Genomic DNA, 18,071 nt, shown 5'->3' with positions numbered 1-18,071 from the left:
TTTTGTTCTGTCATACTGTGTGGTGCTGATGATCTCTAAGACATGGGGAGGGGGATATGAAACTCACAAAGTAAAGTGGCAGTGGAGTGACTGAGATGGCCCAGCAGACAGGTGGTGCCTCCCACTCAAGTACCTCTTGTGGTACTTGCTGACTCTCAGCTCCTTTTCTGTGTTTTAAGCTGAGTTTCTCCTTCCCAGTGTGACTACGGAGCTTGGCATAGCTACAAGAATCTCTTTTCATGAGTTATGTAACCCAGCGCCAGTAGCCTTCTGCCCTAGAGATAACTTATATTTTCATAGTTGTCTGGGGGTTTGGTTTCTCGCTGTTTGGTGCTTGAATGTGCCCATATGTGTGCATGCATGGCTTTAGGGAAGGTTGTCTAACTGACAAAGAATGTGATGGAATAATTTCCCTGTCCCTTTACTTCAAGAAAAAGGCTAGCAAACTTACCTCCAAAGTAGTAACTATTTCCAGAATAAATCTGCAGCCGGGAGGTTTCCGGACCAGGGGAAGCAGCATCATTATCCAGTGTGAGAGTAATGCGGTTTCTCCTGGCATTGATACTGACAGAATGCCACAGGCCATCATTCAAGTCGTTGCCTAAAAGAGAAGCAGGAAGGGCTTTTCCATGAGGATCATCTTTCTTCTCTGCTTTATAGCCTAGTCTGTTTTCTTAAATTCTGATAGTGTACGCTCAGAAACAAAGGACAAACCAAATATATGGGACATCTGTGCCAAATAAAGACATGCTATATATTAATTAGTATGATTAATCATTGAAACTACACATGGACAATTTTATTTAGTAATATAATAAGCTTTGAGCATACCCACTTCAATAGCCTCCTAGTCTTTCCCATACCCATCATTTCTTCATTCTCTAGACACTTTGCTTCTACTTTAGTGTCAGATTACTGATATGTACAAAGCCAGAGCCATTGCAAGACAGAGAGAGTTTCCTACTGCAGTCAGGGCTCAAATTAACTGAATACCAGCTATATAAATTTTAATATATTTAGTTGGCTACTTGTGTGTATTCGGGGGGGTGTACATGTGAAGGTCAAAGGACAATTTGTGCTAGTTGAGTTTCTCCTTTCCTACCTGGATCCCAGGAACTGAATTCATATGGTCAGTTTTGGTGGAAAGCATCTTGACTGGCTGAACTGTCTTTGTAGACTCTAACAGTTTTTGTGAAGTTTCTCATAAAACATTGACAGAGTCATCTGCCTTCCCTGAGCTTTGATTCATCGCCTGAAAATACGATCATACTTATTTGATCATACTTATATCATCCTTCAAAGGATCAAAGTTGATCAGAGGACAATTCAGGGAGCATTTGGAGGGGAAAATGTTGCTTATGAAAGCAATCTGTCCTGTACTTTGTCCCAGATCCCTTTCAGCTGCACTGCAGCACTGACATGTTTACTCAGAAAATTGCATTAAGAAGTGGACATGAACAGCCAGTCTCTTTATTAAAAAAAAATTGCTGTCTATGGACACTCCTGTATGAATGGCCAACTGAACACTGACAAAACCAGCCCTATTGACTGCTCAGGCCACAGTAACACAAAATTGATAACATGTTCATCATTCAGATGACCTAAAATGTGCTTGGTTGTGTGCTGCGCTACCTTAATTCTCAAAACCTCAGTTTCCTCACCTGCAAAAAAGAAGTGCTTGTTGTACATAAAAATGGTTCTAAGGATTATAACTACTACTATGGTTGTATCTGCAGACACTTCAGCTCAAGTGTTCAGGCACTTATACGAATGAACAGTGATGGACAAAACCATGGGACCAAAACAGTCTTGGAGTTGGGAAAATTAATATATTAATATCCTGTGCTTTTGTATTGTAGAATGATGTACAGTTAAAAGGCAGGGACACTTGCAGAAAAGATTTAAGCACCACAATTTTACATTAAGGAAATGGGAAAACAAAGAGACTAGCAGCACAGTCAATGGACACCTAAGCTGATTCTGGGCATAGCATGACTGTTTGCACTCTTAAGTTCACAAGAGCTATGATATAAGATCTACACAACATTTGCCCCACCAACACCCTGACATATAATGTGAGGGGCTTAAGACACCTTAACCCACCATGATTTCTATACTGTTAATAGTTCCTGAATAACAGTTTCCTTCAGAACTTGTAAATCCCCACCCATTTGTAAATAACACTATAGAAACTCATTGCATTATTAAAGTTAAAGATAATGAAAGTAGAAAGGGCAGCTAAATGAGATCAAGGGGATACAAATTGGGAAGGAAGAAGTCAAAGTATCACTATTTGCAGATGACATGATAGGATACATGAGTGACCCCAAAATTCAACCACAGAACTCCTTCAGCTTATAAACACCTTCAGCAAAGTGGCTGGATACTAAATTAACACAAAAGCATCAGTAGCCTTTCTGTATACAAAAGACAAAAAGGCTGAAAAGAAATTAGGGAAACAAAACCCTTCACAATACCTACAAATAACATAAAGTACCTTGGTGTGACTCTAACCAAACAAGTGAAAGACCTGTTTAAAAAAAAAAACAAACAAAACTTCAGGTCTCTGAGGAAAGAAAAAGAAGATATCAGAAGATGGAAAGATCTTCCTTGTTCATGGATCAGTAGAGTTAACACAGTGAAAATGGCCAACCTACCAAAAGCAATCTACAGATTCAGTGCAATTCCCATCAAGATACCAAAAAAATTCTTTACAGATTTTGAAAGAACAATTCTCAACTTTATATGGAAAAACTTTATATGGAATTGCCAAAAAAAATCCTGTACAACAACAGATCCTCTGGAGGTATCTCTATCACTGATCTCAAGCTGTACTATAGAGCAATAGAAATAAAAACTACATGTTACTGGCATAGAAACAGTATGGTGGATCAAAGGAATCGACCCAGAAATAAACTCACAAACCTATGAAAAACCTATGAATACCTGATTTTTGATAAGGAAGCTAAAACCATACACTCGAAAAAAGACAGCATCTTCAACAAATGGTGCTGGTCTAAGTGGATGTCTAGAAAAATGCAAATAGATCCGTATTTATCACCAGACACAAAATAAAGTCCAAGTAGATCAAAGACAAAACAAACAAACAAACAAACAAACAAACAAACAGACTCACTAAATTGGTTAGAAGAAAAAGTAGGGCAGAGCCTAGAACTCATTGGCACAGAAGACAACTTCCGGAATAATCAATAAATGGGACTTCATGTAACTGAACAGCTTTTATAAAGCAAAGGACACTGCTGTCAGAACAAAATGACAGCCTACATACTGTCTTCATCAACTGATCTTCACAAACCCTATGTCTGACAGAGGGCTAATACCCAGAATATATAAAATCACAAGAAGTTAAAAAGCAACAAATCAAGTAATCCAATTTAAAAATGGAATACAGAGCTAAAGAGGGAATTCTCTGTAGAGGAATATAGAATGGCAGAAAAACAATTAAAGAAATGCTAAATGTACTTAGTCATCAGGGAGATGCAAATCATCAGATTTCACTTTACACCCATCAGAATGGCTAAAATCAAATACTCAAGTGACAATATATGCTAGAAAGGATGTGGAGAAAGGGGAACCCTCCTCCATTGCTGGTGAAAATGTAAACTGGTACAACCACTTAGGAAATCAATCTGGTGCTTTCTCAGAAAATTAGCAATAGTGCTTCCTCAAGATCCAGCCACACCACTACTAGGCATATATCCAAAATATGCTCAAGTACACAATAAGGATATTTGTTTAACCATGTTTGTAGCAGCTTTATTCGTATTAGCCAGAACCTAGAAACAACCCAGATGTCCCTCAACTGAGGAATGGATACAGAAATTGTGGTGCATTTACACAATGGAATATTACTCAGCAATTAAAAACAAGGAAATCATGAAAATTGCAGGCAAATGGTAGGATCTAGAAAAGATCATCCTGGTCCTGAATGAGGTATCCCAGAAGCAGAAAGACACACATAGTATATACTCACTTATAAGTGGATACTAGACCTATAATATAGGATAAACCTATAAAAATCTGTACACCTAAAGAAGCTAAGCAAGAAGGAGGACCCTGGGTAAGATGATCAATACTCACTCAGAAAGACAAATGGGATGGACATTGGAAGAAGGAGAAAACAGGAAACAGGACAGGAGCCTACCACAGAGGGCCTCTAAAAGACTATACCTAGCAGTGTATCAAAGCAGATGATGAGAGTCTTAACCAAACTTCTGGCAGAGTGCAGCAAATCTTATGAAAGAAGTTGAAGACAGTAAGTCCTGGAAAGGACAGGAGCTGCACAAGAAGAACAACAATACCAAAATATCTGGGCAAAAGTGTCTTTTCTAAGACCTATACTCCAACCAAGGTCCATGTTTGGATACAACCTAGAACCCCTGCACAGATATAGCCCATGGCAGCTCAGTATCCAAGTGAGTTCCTTAGTAATTAAAACAGGAACTGTCTCTGACATGAACTCAGTGGCCAGTTCTTTGATCACCTTCTCCTGATGGGGGAGCAGCCTTGCCAAGAGGAGGACATTGCAGCCTGTCCTGATGAGACCTGATAAGTTAGGGTCAGGTGTATGGGAAGGAGGACGTCCTCTCTCTGTGGACTTGAAGAGAGGCTTAAGAGGAGATTATTGAGGGAGGGTGGGAGGGAATGAAGAAGGAGGATACAGCTGGGATACAAAGTGAATAAACTATAATTAATATTAAATAAATAAATAAATGGATGAAAGTTTAAAAAAAAAGAAAGTAGAAAAGGGACTAGTTTGAAAGTGGAGGGATCAATAAAAATGGAAAGGGGAGAAAGACAGTAAGAGATTAATGGACCATAAATGTGATCAAAATATATTATACATGTCTGTGAATATGTTTTAATGAACCAATTACATATAATTAATATATTCTGATAAATATTAAAGACAAATCCAGCAACAAAGCGTTGCAGCTTACAGCTCTAGGTGAGACAGTGATGGCAGGCAGGGAAGAAAGATGTGTTACTACAATAAGCCTAGGATATTTCACAGAGTAGGTACGTGTCAGAGTTCATAAACTCATTGAGCAAAACTCTAGGAGACAGACATCTGCCCTGATAATAAAGAAATAGATAACAGAGAACAGAAATAGTTAAGGAAAGAAAAATGGACAAGAGATAAGAAAGCAGGTAGGAAGAGAACCCAGTCTCCCAAGGGCTTGTGTGCCAGCATAAGAATAGGGTATATCAAGAGCCCTTGAAATACGGTTCTGGAAAATATTTTACTCAAATCAATTTCCTCAAAATCTCTGTGGAAGAAATTTGGACATTTGCACTAAAACAAACAAACAGCAACAAAAACAAAGCAAAAAATGCATATGCATAATATGCATGTGGCTGAGATGGTTCAGCGGTCAGAATCCCTTGAAGTTCATGCCTGATTATCCCCAGGACCCACCTAAAAGCCAAAGACTGTGGCACAGAATTGTAATCCCAGGGTGCCTGGGAGGGATGGGAGGTGGAGAGAGGAAAACCTGCAAAAGCTTGTAGGCTAGTTAATCTTACACAGCATGTCCCAAACACTTTCTAGAATACATTAAACAAATTTGAACAAAGTAATCTTAAATTTCTATCAATATACAGTAATCCATACCAATGTAAAATCGAGACAAGTAAATTCAATAATCTACCTTTATCCTATAATCTTACATTATTTGAGATGAGTAGATTCAATAATCTACCTTTTTTCCTATAATCCTATGTCCCTCCTCTTTTGTTTTACCATTCGTTTTCTTTCTTCCTTTCTTCTAACACCAGATAGGAAAGAAAGAGAAGAGAAAAAGAAAGATGGAAGGAAAAAAGAAAGACAGACCTGATTTTAACCTGTACTTTCTTTTCTCCCTTACCATCATCAACCCATAACCCACCATTTGGAGTACATGACCAATAACACTCAACCCCACTTCTCACGGAATGGGAGTGTTGTGTTCTTAAAGTTATATTTTCTTGTCTCAAAAAATCTTTGTGCACCCTTAAAAAATTAAGATATTGGCTAAGTGCTGAAAAAGCTAGCTGTACTTATTTTTTCAGTCTCTGTATTTTGTGTCTAGTTTCTCCGTTTTCAGTCCAGTCTCAGTGTTTCCTCTCTAGCCTTTATCTTTTCTGTCTAGTCTCTGTGGGATGATCATTTGGGTTCATCCTTTTGACATTGACCTGACTTTAGATTCTTGTAGAAACAGTAACTGAGGAAATCCTTGATGCTGAATAATCTAGGCTACTTGCTTAATCTTCATTTTTATATGATCCTTTTCTCTGAAAATAACAAACTTTTAAAGGTAATGTTATAGGTAGGTACATTTTTGCATCATGAGGACAAGATAGCCAAAAAGATCCATTTACCATGCAAAGACATTCATGTCTCAGCTATACAGGGTTAAATATAATATTTATAAGTTTTGTTGATAACCATATTTTTCATTATCTGTAGATACCTAAGCATAACCAAGTCCGTATCTCAAAACTATTTCATGTTTTCTTTCTGCTGTCAGCATATCCTTATGATAAATGGGTTGTTCTAGTTCTAAAGTTTATTTTTTTTCTATAACCCAGTACCACTCAGCTGTTGTTGTTCCTTTTTCTCCAACATTAAGAAAATTTAGAGTTAACAAAGCAATAGTTAGCCTGTCCCTGGGGTCTTTACATCTCCTTTTTGTTTGGTAAGCATCACTTTTAATCTCTGATTAGGTCTTTCTACAACTGCCTGTCCTGTAGGATTCTGTGGTATACTAGTAATATGCTTTATATTATAATATTCAAAGAATTGCTTCATGTTACTGGATTCGTATGCAGATGCATTTTCAGTCTTAATTTGTAAAGGTATAACATAACTGCCATTATTTCCAATAAATGCAATTAGGCAATCAGCCTTTTTACAACTTAAAGCAGCTGCTCATTGGAACCCTGAGTATGCATCAATGGTATAGTGTAAATAATTGTGTTTATCAAACTCTGCAAAAAGAAGCACGTCTATCTGCCAGATCTAGTTATTTATTTATTTATTTATTTATTTTTTTTTTTGTGGCTATTTTATTTTATTTTTTTTATCAGTTACATTTTATTAACTCTGTATCCCAGCCGTGTCCCGATCCCTCATTCCCTCCCAGTCCCTCCCTCCCTCCCTCCCTCATCTCCACCGTGCCCCTTTCCAAGTCCACTGATGGGGGGGACCTCCTCCCCATTCATCTGATCCTGTTTTATCAGGTATCTTCAGGACTGGCTGCAAAGCCCTCCTCTGTGGCCTAACAGGACTGCTCCTCCCTTCGGGGGTGGGGAGACCAAAGAGCCAGTCATCGAGTTCCTGTTAGAAATAGTCCCTGTTCCCCTCACTTTGGGAAACCAATTGGTTACTGAGCTACCACAGGCTACATCTGAGTGGAGGTTCTAGGTTATGTCCATACATGGTCCTTGGTTGAATGTCAGTCTCAGAAAAGACCCTGTGCCCAGATATATTTGGTCCTTGTGGAGCTCCTATCCTTTCCCCATCAGACTAACTCCCCTTCTTTCTTATGATTCCCTGTACTCTGCCAAAGGTTTGGTCATGAGTCTTTGCTTTGAAAACACTGCTAGTTAGAGTCTTTCAGATGCGCTCAGTAGACTCCTGTCATACGTTCAATGCACATCCCATCTGTCTTTCTAAATGAGGATTGATCATCTTACCTCATGTCCGCTCAATTGATTATCTTTTTTAGGTGTATAGATTTCATTATGTTTATCATATCTTATAGGTCTATATAAGTGAGTATATCCCATGTTTGTCTTTCTCCTTCTGGGATATTTCACTCAGAATGATCTTTTCTAGATCCCACCATTTGCCTGCAAATTTCATGATTTCCTCCTTTTTGATTGCTGAGTAGTATTCCATTGTATAAAAATACCACAATTTCTGTACCCATTCCACCGTTGATGGACATCTGGGTTGTTTCCAGGTTCTGGCTATTACAAATAGAGCTGCTATAAACATGGTTGAGCAAGTGTCCTTTTTGTGTACTTGAACAAACTTTGGGTATATACCTAGCAGTGGTATAGCTGGGTCTGTAGGAAGCACTATTCCTATTTGTCTTAGAAAGCGCCAGATAGCTTTCCAGAGTGGTTGTACCAGTTTACATTCCCACCAGCAGTGGAGCAGGGTTCCCCTTTCTCCACAACCTCTCCAGCATGTGTTATCGCTTGAGTTTTTCATCTTGGCCATTCTGATGGGTGTAAGGTGATATCTCAGGGTCGTTTTGATTTGCATTTCCCTGATGGCTAATGAGGATGAGCATTTCTTTAAGTGTTTTTCTGCCATTCGATATTCCTCTGTCGAGAATTCTCTGTTTAGCTCTGTTCCCCATTTTTTAATTGGATTACTTGGATTGCTGCTTTTCAGCTTCTTTAGTTCTTTGTATATACTGGATATTAGTCCTCTGTCAGATAAAGGGTAAGTGAAGATTCTTTCCCAATCTGTAGGCAGTCGTTTTGTTTTGATGACGGTATCCTTTGCTTTACAGAAACTTTTCAGTTTCATGAGGTCCCATTTATTGATTGTTGCTCTTAGAGCCTGTGCTGTTGGTGTTCTGTTCAGGAAGTTGTCTCCTGTGCCAATGAGTTCTAGGCTGTTCCCCACTTTTTTTTCCAATTGATTTAGGGTATCTGGTTTTATGTTGAGGTCCTTGATCCACTTTGACTTTAGTTTTGTGCAGGGTGATAAATATGGATCTATTTTCATTTTTCTGCATGTAGACATCCAGTTGGTCCAGCACCATTTGTTGAAGATGCTGTCTTTTTTCCATTGAATGGAATTGGCTTCTTTGTCGAATATCGAGTATTCATAGGTGTGTGGATTTATTTCTGGGTCTTCTATGCGGTTCCATTGATCCTCCTTTCTGTTTCTATGCCAGTACCATGCAGTTTTTATTACTGTTGCCCTGTAGTACAGCTTGAGATCAGGAATGGAGATACGTCCAGATGATCTGTTGTTGTACAGGATCGTTTTGGAGATTCTGGGTTTTTTGTTTCTCCATATGAAGCTGAGAATCTTTTTTTCAAGGTCTGTAAAGAATTGAGATGGTATTTTGATGAGAATTGCATTGAATCTGTAGATTGCTTTTGGCAGTATGGCCATTTTCACAATGTTAATCCTACCAATCCATGAGCACGGGAGATCTTTCCATCTTCTGATATCTTCTTCAATTTCTTTCTTCAGAGACTTGAAGTTTTTCTCAAACAGGTCTTTCACTTGCTTGGTTAGGGTCACACCAAGGTACTTTATGTTATTAGTGGCTAATGTGAAGGGTGTTGTTTCCCTAATTTCTTTCTCATCCTTTTTGTCTTTGGTATATAGGAGGGCTTCTGATTTTTTTGAGTTGATTTTGTATCCTGCCACTTTGCTGAAGGTGTTTATCAGCTGAAGGAGTTCTCTGGTTGAATTTTTGGGGTCGCTCATGTATACTATCATATCATCTGCAAATAGTGACACTTTGACCTCTTCCTTTCCGATTTGTATCCCCTTGATCTCCTTTAGTTGTCTTATTGCTCTGGCTAGGACTTCAAGTACTATGTTGAAGAGATATGGGGACAATGGACAGCCTTGTCTTGTCCCTGATTTCAGTGGGATTGATTTAAGTTTCTCTCCATTGAGTTTGATGTTAGCTATAGGCTTGCTATATATTGCCTTTACTATGTTTAGGTATGTGCCTTGTATCCCTGATCTCTCCAAGACTTTAAACATGAATGGGTGTTGGACTTTGTCAAATGCTTTTTCGGCGTCTAAGGAGATGATCATGTGGTTTTTCTCCTTCAGTTTGTTTATGTAGTGGATTACATTGATGGATTTCCGTATGTTGAACCACCCTTGCATGCCTGGGATGAAGCCTACTTGGTCATGGTGGATGATATCTTTGATGTGTTCTTGGATTCGGTTTGCAAGTATTTTATTGAGTATTTTTGCGTCAATGTTCATAAGAGAGATAGGCCTAAAGTTCTCTTTTTTTGTTGGGTCTTTGTGTGGTTTAGGTATTAAGGTGACTGTGGCTTCATAGAATGAGTTTGGTAGTGTTCCTTCTGTTTCTATTTTGTGGAATAGCTTGAGGAGAATTGGAGTTAGCACTTCTTTGAAGGTCTTGTAGAATTCTGCGCTGAAGCCATCTGGTCCAGGGCTTTTTTTGGAGGGGAGACTGTTAATGACTGTTTCGATTTCCTTGGGAGATATAGGGCTATTCAGTCTTTCTACCTGATCTTGACTTAGTTTTGGTAGATGGAATCTTTCAAGAAAATTATCCATTTCATTTAGATTCTCAAATTTTGTGGCATATAGGCTTTTGTAGTATGACCTAATAATTGTTTGGATTTCCTCAATGTCTGTGGTTATGTCCCCATTTTCATTTCTGATTTTGCTGATCTGGATAGTTTCTCTCTGCTTTTTAGTTAGTTTGGCTAAGGGTTTGTCTATCTTGTTGATTTTCTCAAAGAACCAGCTTTTTGTTTCATTGATTTTTTGGATAGTTTTATTTGTTTCTAGTTGATTGATTTCAGCCCTTAGTTTGATTATTTCCAGCCATCTGCTCCTTTTGGGTGTATCTGCTTCTTTTTGTTCTAGGGTTTTCAGTTGGGCCATTAAGTTGTTTGTATGTGATGTTACGAATTTCTTCTTGCAGGCACTTAGTGCTATAAATTTTCCTCTGAGCACTGCTTTCAGTGTGTCCCATAAATTTGGGTATGTTGTGCCTTCCTTTTCATTGAATTCTAGGAAGTCTTTAATTTCTTTCTTTATTTCTTCCTTAACCCAGCTGTCGTTGAGTAGTAAGTTGTTTCGTTTCCATGTGCGTGTCGGCTTTTTGTTGTTTCTGTTGTTGTTGATGTCTAGCTTTAGTCCATGGTGGTCAGATAGTATACAAGGGATTATTTCAATCCTTTTGTATCTGTTGAGGCTTGCTTTGTGGCCCACTATATGGTCTATTTTGGAAAAGGTTCCATGCGGTGCTGAAAAGAAGGTGTACTCTTTTGAGTTTGGGTGAAATGATCTGTAGACGTCTATTAGGTCCATTTGATTTAGGGATTCTGTGAGTGCTTTTATTTCCCTATTTCGTGTCTGTCTAGTTGATCTGTCCCTTGGTGAGAGTGGAGTGTTGAAGTCTCCCACTATTAAGGTATTAGGATCAATGTATGATTTAAGCTTTAATAATGTTTCATTTACGAATGTCGGTGCTCTTGTATTTGGGGCATAGATATTCAAGATTGTGATGTCCTCTTGGTGGATTTTTCCTTTGATGAGAATATAGTGGCCCTCCTTATCTTTTTTGATTAACTTGGGTTGAAAGTCTATTTTATTAGATATTAGGATGGCTACTCCAGCTTGTTTTCTGGAACCGTTTGCTTGAAAAACAGTTTTCCAGCCCTTTACTCTGAGGTAGTGTTTGTCTTTGTTGCATAGGTGTGTTTCTTGGATGCAACAGAATGTTGGATCCTGTTTCCTTAACCATTCTGTTAGCCTGTGTCTTTTTATTGGTGAGTTGAGTCCATTGATATTGATAGATAATAGTGACCAATGCATGTTAGTTCCTTTTGTAATGGAGACGATGATCTAACCCTGATTCATTGCTTGTTTTCTTTTCATTTTTGTTGGGACATTATCTGTATGCCCTGTTTTCTTGGGTGAATTTGTTTTCATTGGATTGGAGTTTTCCTTCTAGTATCTTCTGTAGGGATGGTTTGCTGTGTAGATATTGTATAAATTTAGTTTTGTCATGGAATATTTTGTTTTCTCCATCTATGTTGATTGAAAGCTTTGCAGGGTATAGTAGTCTGGGTTGACATTTGTGATCTCTTAGAGTCTCCATGATACTTGCCCAGGCCCTTCTGGCTTTCATAGTTTCTGATGAGAAGTCCGGCGTGATTCTGATAGGTCTACCTTCATATGTTACTTGGCCTTTTTCCCTTGCTGCTTTTAATATCTTTTCTTTGTTCTGTAGATTTAGTGTTTTGACTATGATGTGACGTGATGTGTTTCTTTTCTGGTCTAGTCTATTTGGAGTTCTGTAGGCCTCTTGTATATTTATGGACATCTCTTTCTTTAAGTTGGGAAAATTTTCTTCTATGATTTTCTTGAAAATATTTTCTGGACCTTGGAGTCTGGAGTCTTCTTTTTCGTGAATTCCTATTATTCTTAGATTTTGTCTTTTCATAGCATCCTTGATTTCTTGGATATTTTGTGATTGGAACTTTTCTGATTTTACTTTTTCTTTGAGAGAAGTATCCATTTCTGCAAGTGTGTCTTCAGCTCCAGAGATTCTCTCTTCCATCTCTTGTATTCTGTTGGTGATGCTTACTTTTGTGGTTCCTGATCTTTTCTCCAAGTTCTCCAGCTCAAGGGTTTTCTCATTTTGTGTTTTCTTTATTGATTCTAATTCTGTTTTCATGCCTTGCACCATTTCTTTCATGTGTTTGAATTTGGATTCCTGTCTCTCTACGATGGCCTCTATTTCTTTTTTCATTTCCTTCTTATATGCCACTAATTTTTCCTCTACTTGTGTATCTATTTGTTTGGCTATGTTTGCCTGTGTTTCTTTAAGGATATTGTCTATTTCTTCTTTCTTTGCCTCCAATTGACTGGCCATCTCTTTGAAAGACTTGTTCATTTCCTCCTTATGAGCCTCAAATAATTGGGCAAGCATGGCTTTAAAATCATTTTCCTGTGCTTCTGCTGAATTGGTGTATCCATCGATTTTGGGGTTTGCTGGTGAAGTCATGATGTCCTGATTTATGTTGGAAGTGTTCTTTCGCCTACCTCTGGCCATTGGCTTATCTGAAACCTTCCCTGTTTGTTTTTGGATTCTGCAGATCAGACTGGTGCTGTCTCTCTCTGGTGTCTGGAGAGTTCTTCAGGAAGCTGAGCACTCTCAGCGTGTGCTGAGGACTAGCTGTACCTGTGGGAGGAAAGTACGCAGGCGCAAATGGGGCAAATGCAAGCGTGTGTGTGCGCGCGCGCATGTGTGTCTGTGTGTGTAAGTGTGCGTGGACGTGTGTCTCAAGGGACAGAGTGATGGCTAATGTTGAACCCTTGAGTGTGTGGGAGGGGCTCTGTACTGTATATGTCGCAGGCGCTAATGATGATCGCAGTGCAATTTCTGGTATTAACTGTCTTAGCTCCTCAATCAGGCCCACAGGGCAGGAACTTCAATGTCCCTAGTGCCCCTCTGTTTCCCAAAGTGGGTATGTGGGTGGGAGGGGGGTTCGATGCCTGGCTTCTGATTTAGAAGGACCCAGGATCTGGGGAACTGCAGATTCTCAAGGGTGCACTCACTTACAGGCAGGTCTCTTGGCCGAGATCGTGGTATCCGGGGCTCTCTGCTCTCTGGTTTGGCCCTGCTTCTTTGATGTGTTCCGCCAGTTCTGTGCTGCTGTCACTGCCAGGTTCTGAGGTCTTGCTGCAGCTGAAGATTTCAGGGTGGTCACTTCAGCAGGGATGGGGTAATCAGGCTCTCTGTTCTCTGGTTTGGCCCTGGTTAGTCTTAAACTGGAGGGCTGTGGTGCCCCGCCAGTTCAGTACTGCTCCGCTGCCACGTCCTGCTGTAACTGGAGACTGGCTTGCTAGTCCCAATGCTTTCTGGGAAGTCCTGGGATCTCTTCGTTGTGCTCTCCAAGCTTGGGAGGCCCAGTGCCTGGTGTGTCCAGGTTGTATGACGTTTCTGCCTGGTTTCGGTGAGTAAATAGCGTATTCTCTGTCACTGTGGGATTGGGCGGGTCGTACCCTTATTTATTTATTTTTATTACCCTAGGGTCACTCCCAGCTGGTAATGGAGTTTGATTACACAGAGAACATGTAGGACATTTTTTATTATTTCTTTGACTTGTTACCAAGTGATAAAGAATGCTTTCTTTCAACCTTTAGTGTTAACATGGTGGTTTGTATGAAATTTGAGGCTTCTGAAACATATCTTATTAGTAGTTGATCAGTTTCCTCATATCCTTGCACCAATGGACCTGGCAAACCTGTATGATACTGCGTATGAGTAATATATAATGAATGATTCTACTTTTGATGGCCTATTGCAATTGCATAGATAACAAAGTCAATTTTGAGTTATTAGGAATAAATTCAGCAGTTTCTATATGCAAAACACTTTCTGCTTATTTAGAGTCAGTAATTATTTTAAGAGATTCAGGAATCTAGGAATACGGTAAGAATTGCATACAATTCTGATTTTTGTACTAGGCTTTTGATCGTATTGCTTATTTTGTCTGGCTTGTATACTGTCATTTCTATCTTGTTTACATCAGTCTATAATGTAGGTGCCGCAGGAACTGGTGTTCCCTTTACACTACATGGAAGAATACAACTAGTTCTTTTTATTAACTGTATAAATTTGCTTTTAGAATGTTTGTTATTAATTTCTCCCAAGTAGTTATTACAAGCTCTTTGCCAATTTTCACTGATTACCCACAATGACATAATCTCAGTATTAGTAAGGGGCACTACAATTTCAGCTGGGTCCATTCCTGACAATTGATGTAGTCTTGCTCTACCTTTTATAATTAATTTAGAAACTTTGTCTATGTATGCCTTTAATTTTTTACTTTTTTATGTGCTAATAAAATATATTCCATAAAACTATCTTTCCTTTGTATAATGAGCCTAGTAGAAGAATGAGTTGACCAAAGTACAACCAAGTTTAAGATCAATTCGATCCACATATGCATCCTTCAGTTTTTATTCTACCAGAATTAACTCTTTCTGCTTCAGCTATTAGACATCTTGGACTGTTTAAATCAGAATCTCCTTGTAGTATTTGAAACAAATTACTTAACCCATAAGTACTTAATGCAACTGTAGGCCTCAGTCAGTTAATATCTACCATTAGTTTTTGAAAATCATTAAGAGATCTGTACTTTTTTGTGTTCAAATTTTTGTTGACTTGTTTTATAACACAAATAGCTAAGTGAATCTCCTCCTTGTATTTTTCTGGAGCAATCTGTAACCCTCAGCCTGACAGAATTCTTCGTGTTTCCTTAAGCATCTTTTTTTCTAAAGTATCTGCATCAAAATTAGTCAACAAAATAGTCATATAATGATAAATGGTAGATTAAGGAAAATGCTTATTAATTATTTCTAGTGGTTACTAAAAAATATTGACATAAAGTTAGACTATTTAACACTCACTATGGAAGTATCTTCTAATGATATCTCTTTATTGGACAACTATTGTTTAGAATAGGTAAGGAGAGAGCAAACCATTCCCTATCCTGTTCATGCAAGGATAAAAGCAATCTTTTAAGTCAATTATTATTATAGGTCAAGATCTAGGTAACAAAGAAAGTAAAGAAATTCCAGGTTGTAAAAAACACATTGGTTGGATGACTCTATTCACTACTCTTCAATCTGTTATCATCCTTCATTTTCCTGATTCATATTTTTTTTACAACAAACACAGGGGGATTCTATGGGCTGGTAGACTCTTCTACATGTTGAGCCTCCAGCTGCTCTTATACCAGTTGTTCAAGTGCATGCAATTTTTGTTTTTTTATGGGCCATTGCTCTTGCCGAACAGGTCTACTTGATAGCCATTTTAGGGGTAGAGATGGTCAACTTTCAGCAGCGGTCTCTCTTGTAAATTTGCAACTCAATCCTCATGATGTCCTGTGTATGTGCCCACTGTGTGTTTGGACAGTGGGCACAGCTTGTGATTGTTCTTGATTACTCATATTAATATCTTCCTCAGAAGCATCTACCATTTCATCCCAAGTTTTATCATTGGTTACCTCTGGGATTGCAGGAATATTAATTTGAGTACCTCATTGTTTTAAAAGGCCCCTTCCCTATAAATTTATGGGTATATCAGACACATAGGGTATCAACTTCCCTGTTTGCTTTCTGGTTCTACAAATTTAATCAAATGTATACTTTGTCTCACTTAGATAACTTACCAATTCCTAGAAACTGCACATAAACCTAGCACCATTAAGATGTATCCTAGCCATTCAAGGTTGTACTGTTGCTCAGGCTAGCCTCAAACTCATGATATTCTGACTTCTACCTCTGTGTACTGGGATTATAGACATATGTTATTAGGCTTTGTCAAAGTGAAAGCTTACTATGATTTCAGTGCATGTGCTCCTAAGGTTTATTGTGGAGCCACAGAACAAAATATTTTACTTGTCTTAGAGTACGTTCTTTTGTGAGGCAAGGTGAACTCTGTCTCTTATTTCCCAACATCTATCCCTGCATGAGAGCCCTATAGAGTTACATTAGTACATTCAGCTTTCCATATAAACCCCTGAACTGACAGACACGTTTTTGTTGTTGTTGTTGTTTGTTTTTTGTATTTTTTCTCTGCCACATCTTACTTTTCTGGTTCTTCCATTGTCCACATCTAGCCCCTATTTTCCAAACCCACTTAACCTGCATGAATCCTCTTATAAACTGTATGACTAGCAGGCAGGCATATCTTGATTTTAGATTCTGCTCACTTAAATAATACAGAATAGATTAAATGATGAATGATAATTTGTTAATTTTAATAAATTACAAATATACAGGTAGTCATAGCTGCTGCAAGTTAATAGTAAAACAGCCATATCAGCCTGCATAAGACCTGTGCAAGAATAAGCCCATCAGCATTCCATCATGGAGCTGAAATGGGCTTCTAGGCAGTTAACAGTGGCAGAGTAAGGGAGGAGGCAATGTTTCCTATGGGGTAGTCACTGGTAAGTTGTTCATGCTCCTAAATAACTCATCACACACATTTCTGTAAGCAATCCCATTAAACTTATTGATCCACTAAAAAAAAAAGTCTTGGTAGTAGCATCATTTAGAGATAACAAGGGCAGTAGATGTGGGAGGGACAAAAGAGGACAACTGACAATGAAGAGTGGACAATTTTATCAATGGACAATGGTGAAAATACCTGCATGCAGGTATGAGACTTTACTTGGAGCTTTCCAATACAGGCCAGTAAACAATTTAAGAAAGAATCATACAAACAAACCAGGCAAATAAAAGGTTTCCTCTTGAATCCATCAATCCTTAGCAATTTCTTATAAATGTCAGTAACATCCACTGTCTGAGCTATTCATTTGTGTCATGTTATTTACAGCCTTGTGTCTTAATTAACAATTTGTCTGTGTAATCCTTCTGTTCCCAGTGGAATGAAAAGTGGCTGGGGGTCAGAATATGAGTCATGTTTCCATGTCTCCCTTGGCATAAACAGGGCCACATCCTGCCCTCTCCAAATGCTCTTTGATTTATAGAGTATCCAAGCAGTTGAATATCTACTGTCAAATGTTGTCAGCATGCCCTCTCACTGCATTACCCATAAATGACAAGGTTTCCCAGTTGTGCAAACCTGGCTTATGATCCAAGGCACCATCGATCTGGAAGCCTTTGTTCAGTGTATGAGAAGGTGACTGTCTGGTGTTATCATCATTAGTGTCTGACAGAAAAACTGAGGACAAATGTGACAGTTTTGTTTTACTAATACAGATCTAAATGCCCAGTTCTAACGGCTGCATGCTAAAATTATGTTCAAGCCTGAGACCATTTCTGTCTGCCCAAGATGCACATCATCCTTGGCAAAGCCTGCTTCCTCAGTACCCACACTATTTTGACATTTGCTCTCCTGGTATCCCAAGTGTCTTATTTTGGGTTTTATTTCGGTGAACAGACATCATGGCTCTTATAAAGGTTAACATTTAATTGGGGCTTGCTTGAAGTTTCATAGGTTTAGTCCATTATCATCATGGTGGGAAGCATGGCAGCACACAGGCAGACATGATGCTGGAGGAGCAGAAAGATCTACATCTTGATCTGCATGCAGCAATCAGGAGACTGAATGTGTTTTCACACTGGGTGAAGCTTGAGAATTTAAGACTTCAAAGCCACACCTCCACAGTGAGACACTTTCTCTAAGAAGGTCACACTTCCTTCAATTAGGCCACACCTCCTAATAGTGATACTCCCTATGGCCAAACATTCAAACACATAAATCTATACACATTCAAACCACCACATGCCATTTCCTGCCTCCCATAGGCTTTAGTCATAGCATAATGCAAAATGT

At 38.7% G+C, this 18,071-nt stretch overlaps 1 protein-coding gene across 3 annotated transcripts in view; it reads right to left on the bottom strand.

Moving 5' to 3' along the window:
* The window catches only part of LOC110563726 (contactin-associated protein like 5-1-like), a 785,262-nt gene that overhangs the window by 344,354 nt on the left and 422,837 nt on the right, over positions 1-18,071 (bottom strand). For all 3 annotated transcript variants that reach the window (XM_060371606.1, XM_060371607.1, XM_060371608.1), the window contains exon 9: positions 452-601. In XM_060371606.1, the coding sequence (XP_060227589.1) occupies positions 452-601 (150 nt within the window). The remainder of the gene's footprint in view (positions 1-451; positions 602-18,071) is intronic.

This window comes from Meriones unguiculatus, chromosome 18 (assembly GCF_030254825.1).
Source record: "Meriones unguiculatus strain TT.TT164.6M chromosome 18, Bangor_MerUng_6.1, whole genome shotgun sequence".
NCBI classification, from domain to species: Eukaryota; Metazoa; Chordata; class Mammalia; order Rodentia; family Muridae; genus Meriones; species Meriones unguiculatus.
This window is presented reverse-complemented; position numbering and strand designations above follow the sequence as displayed.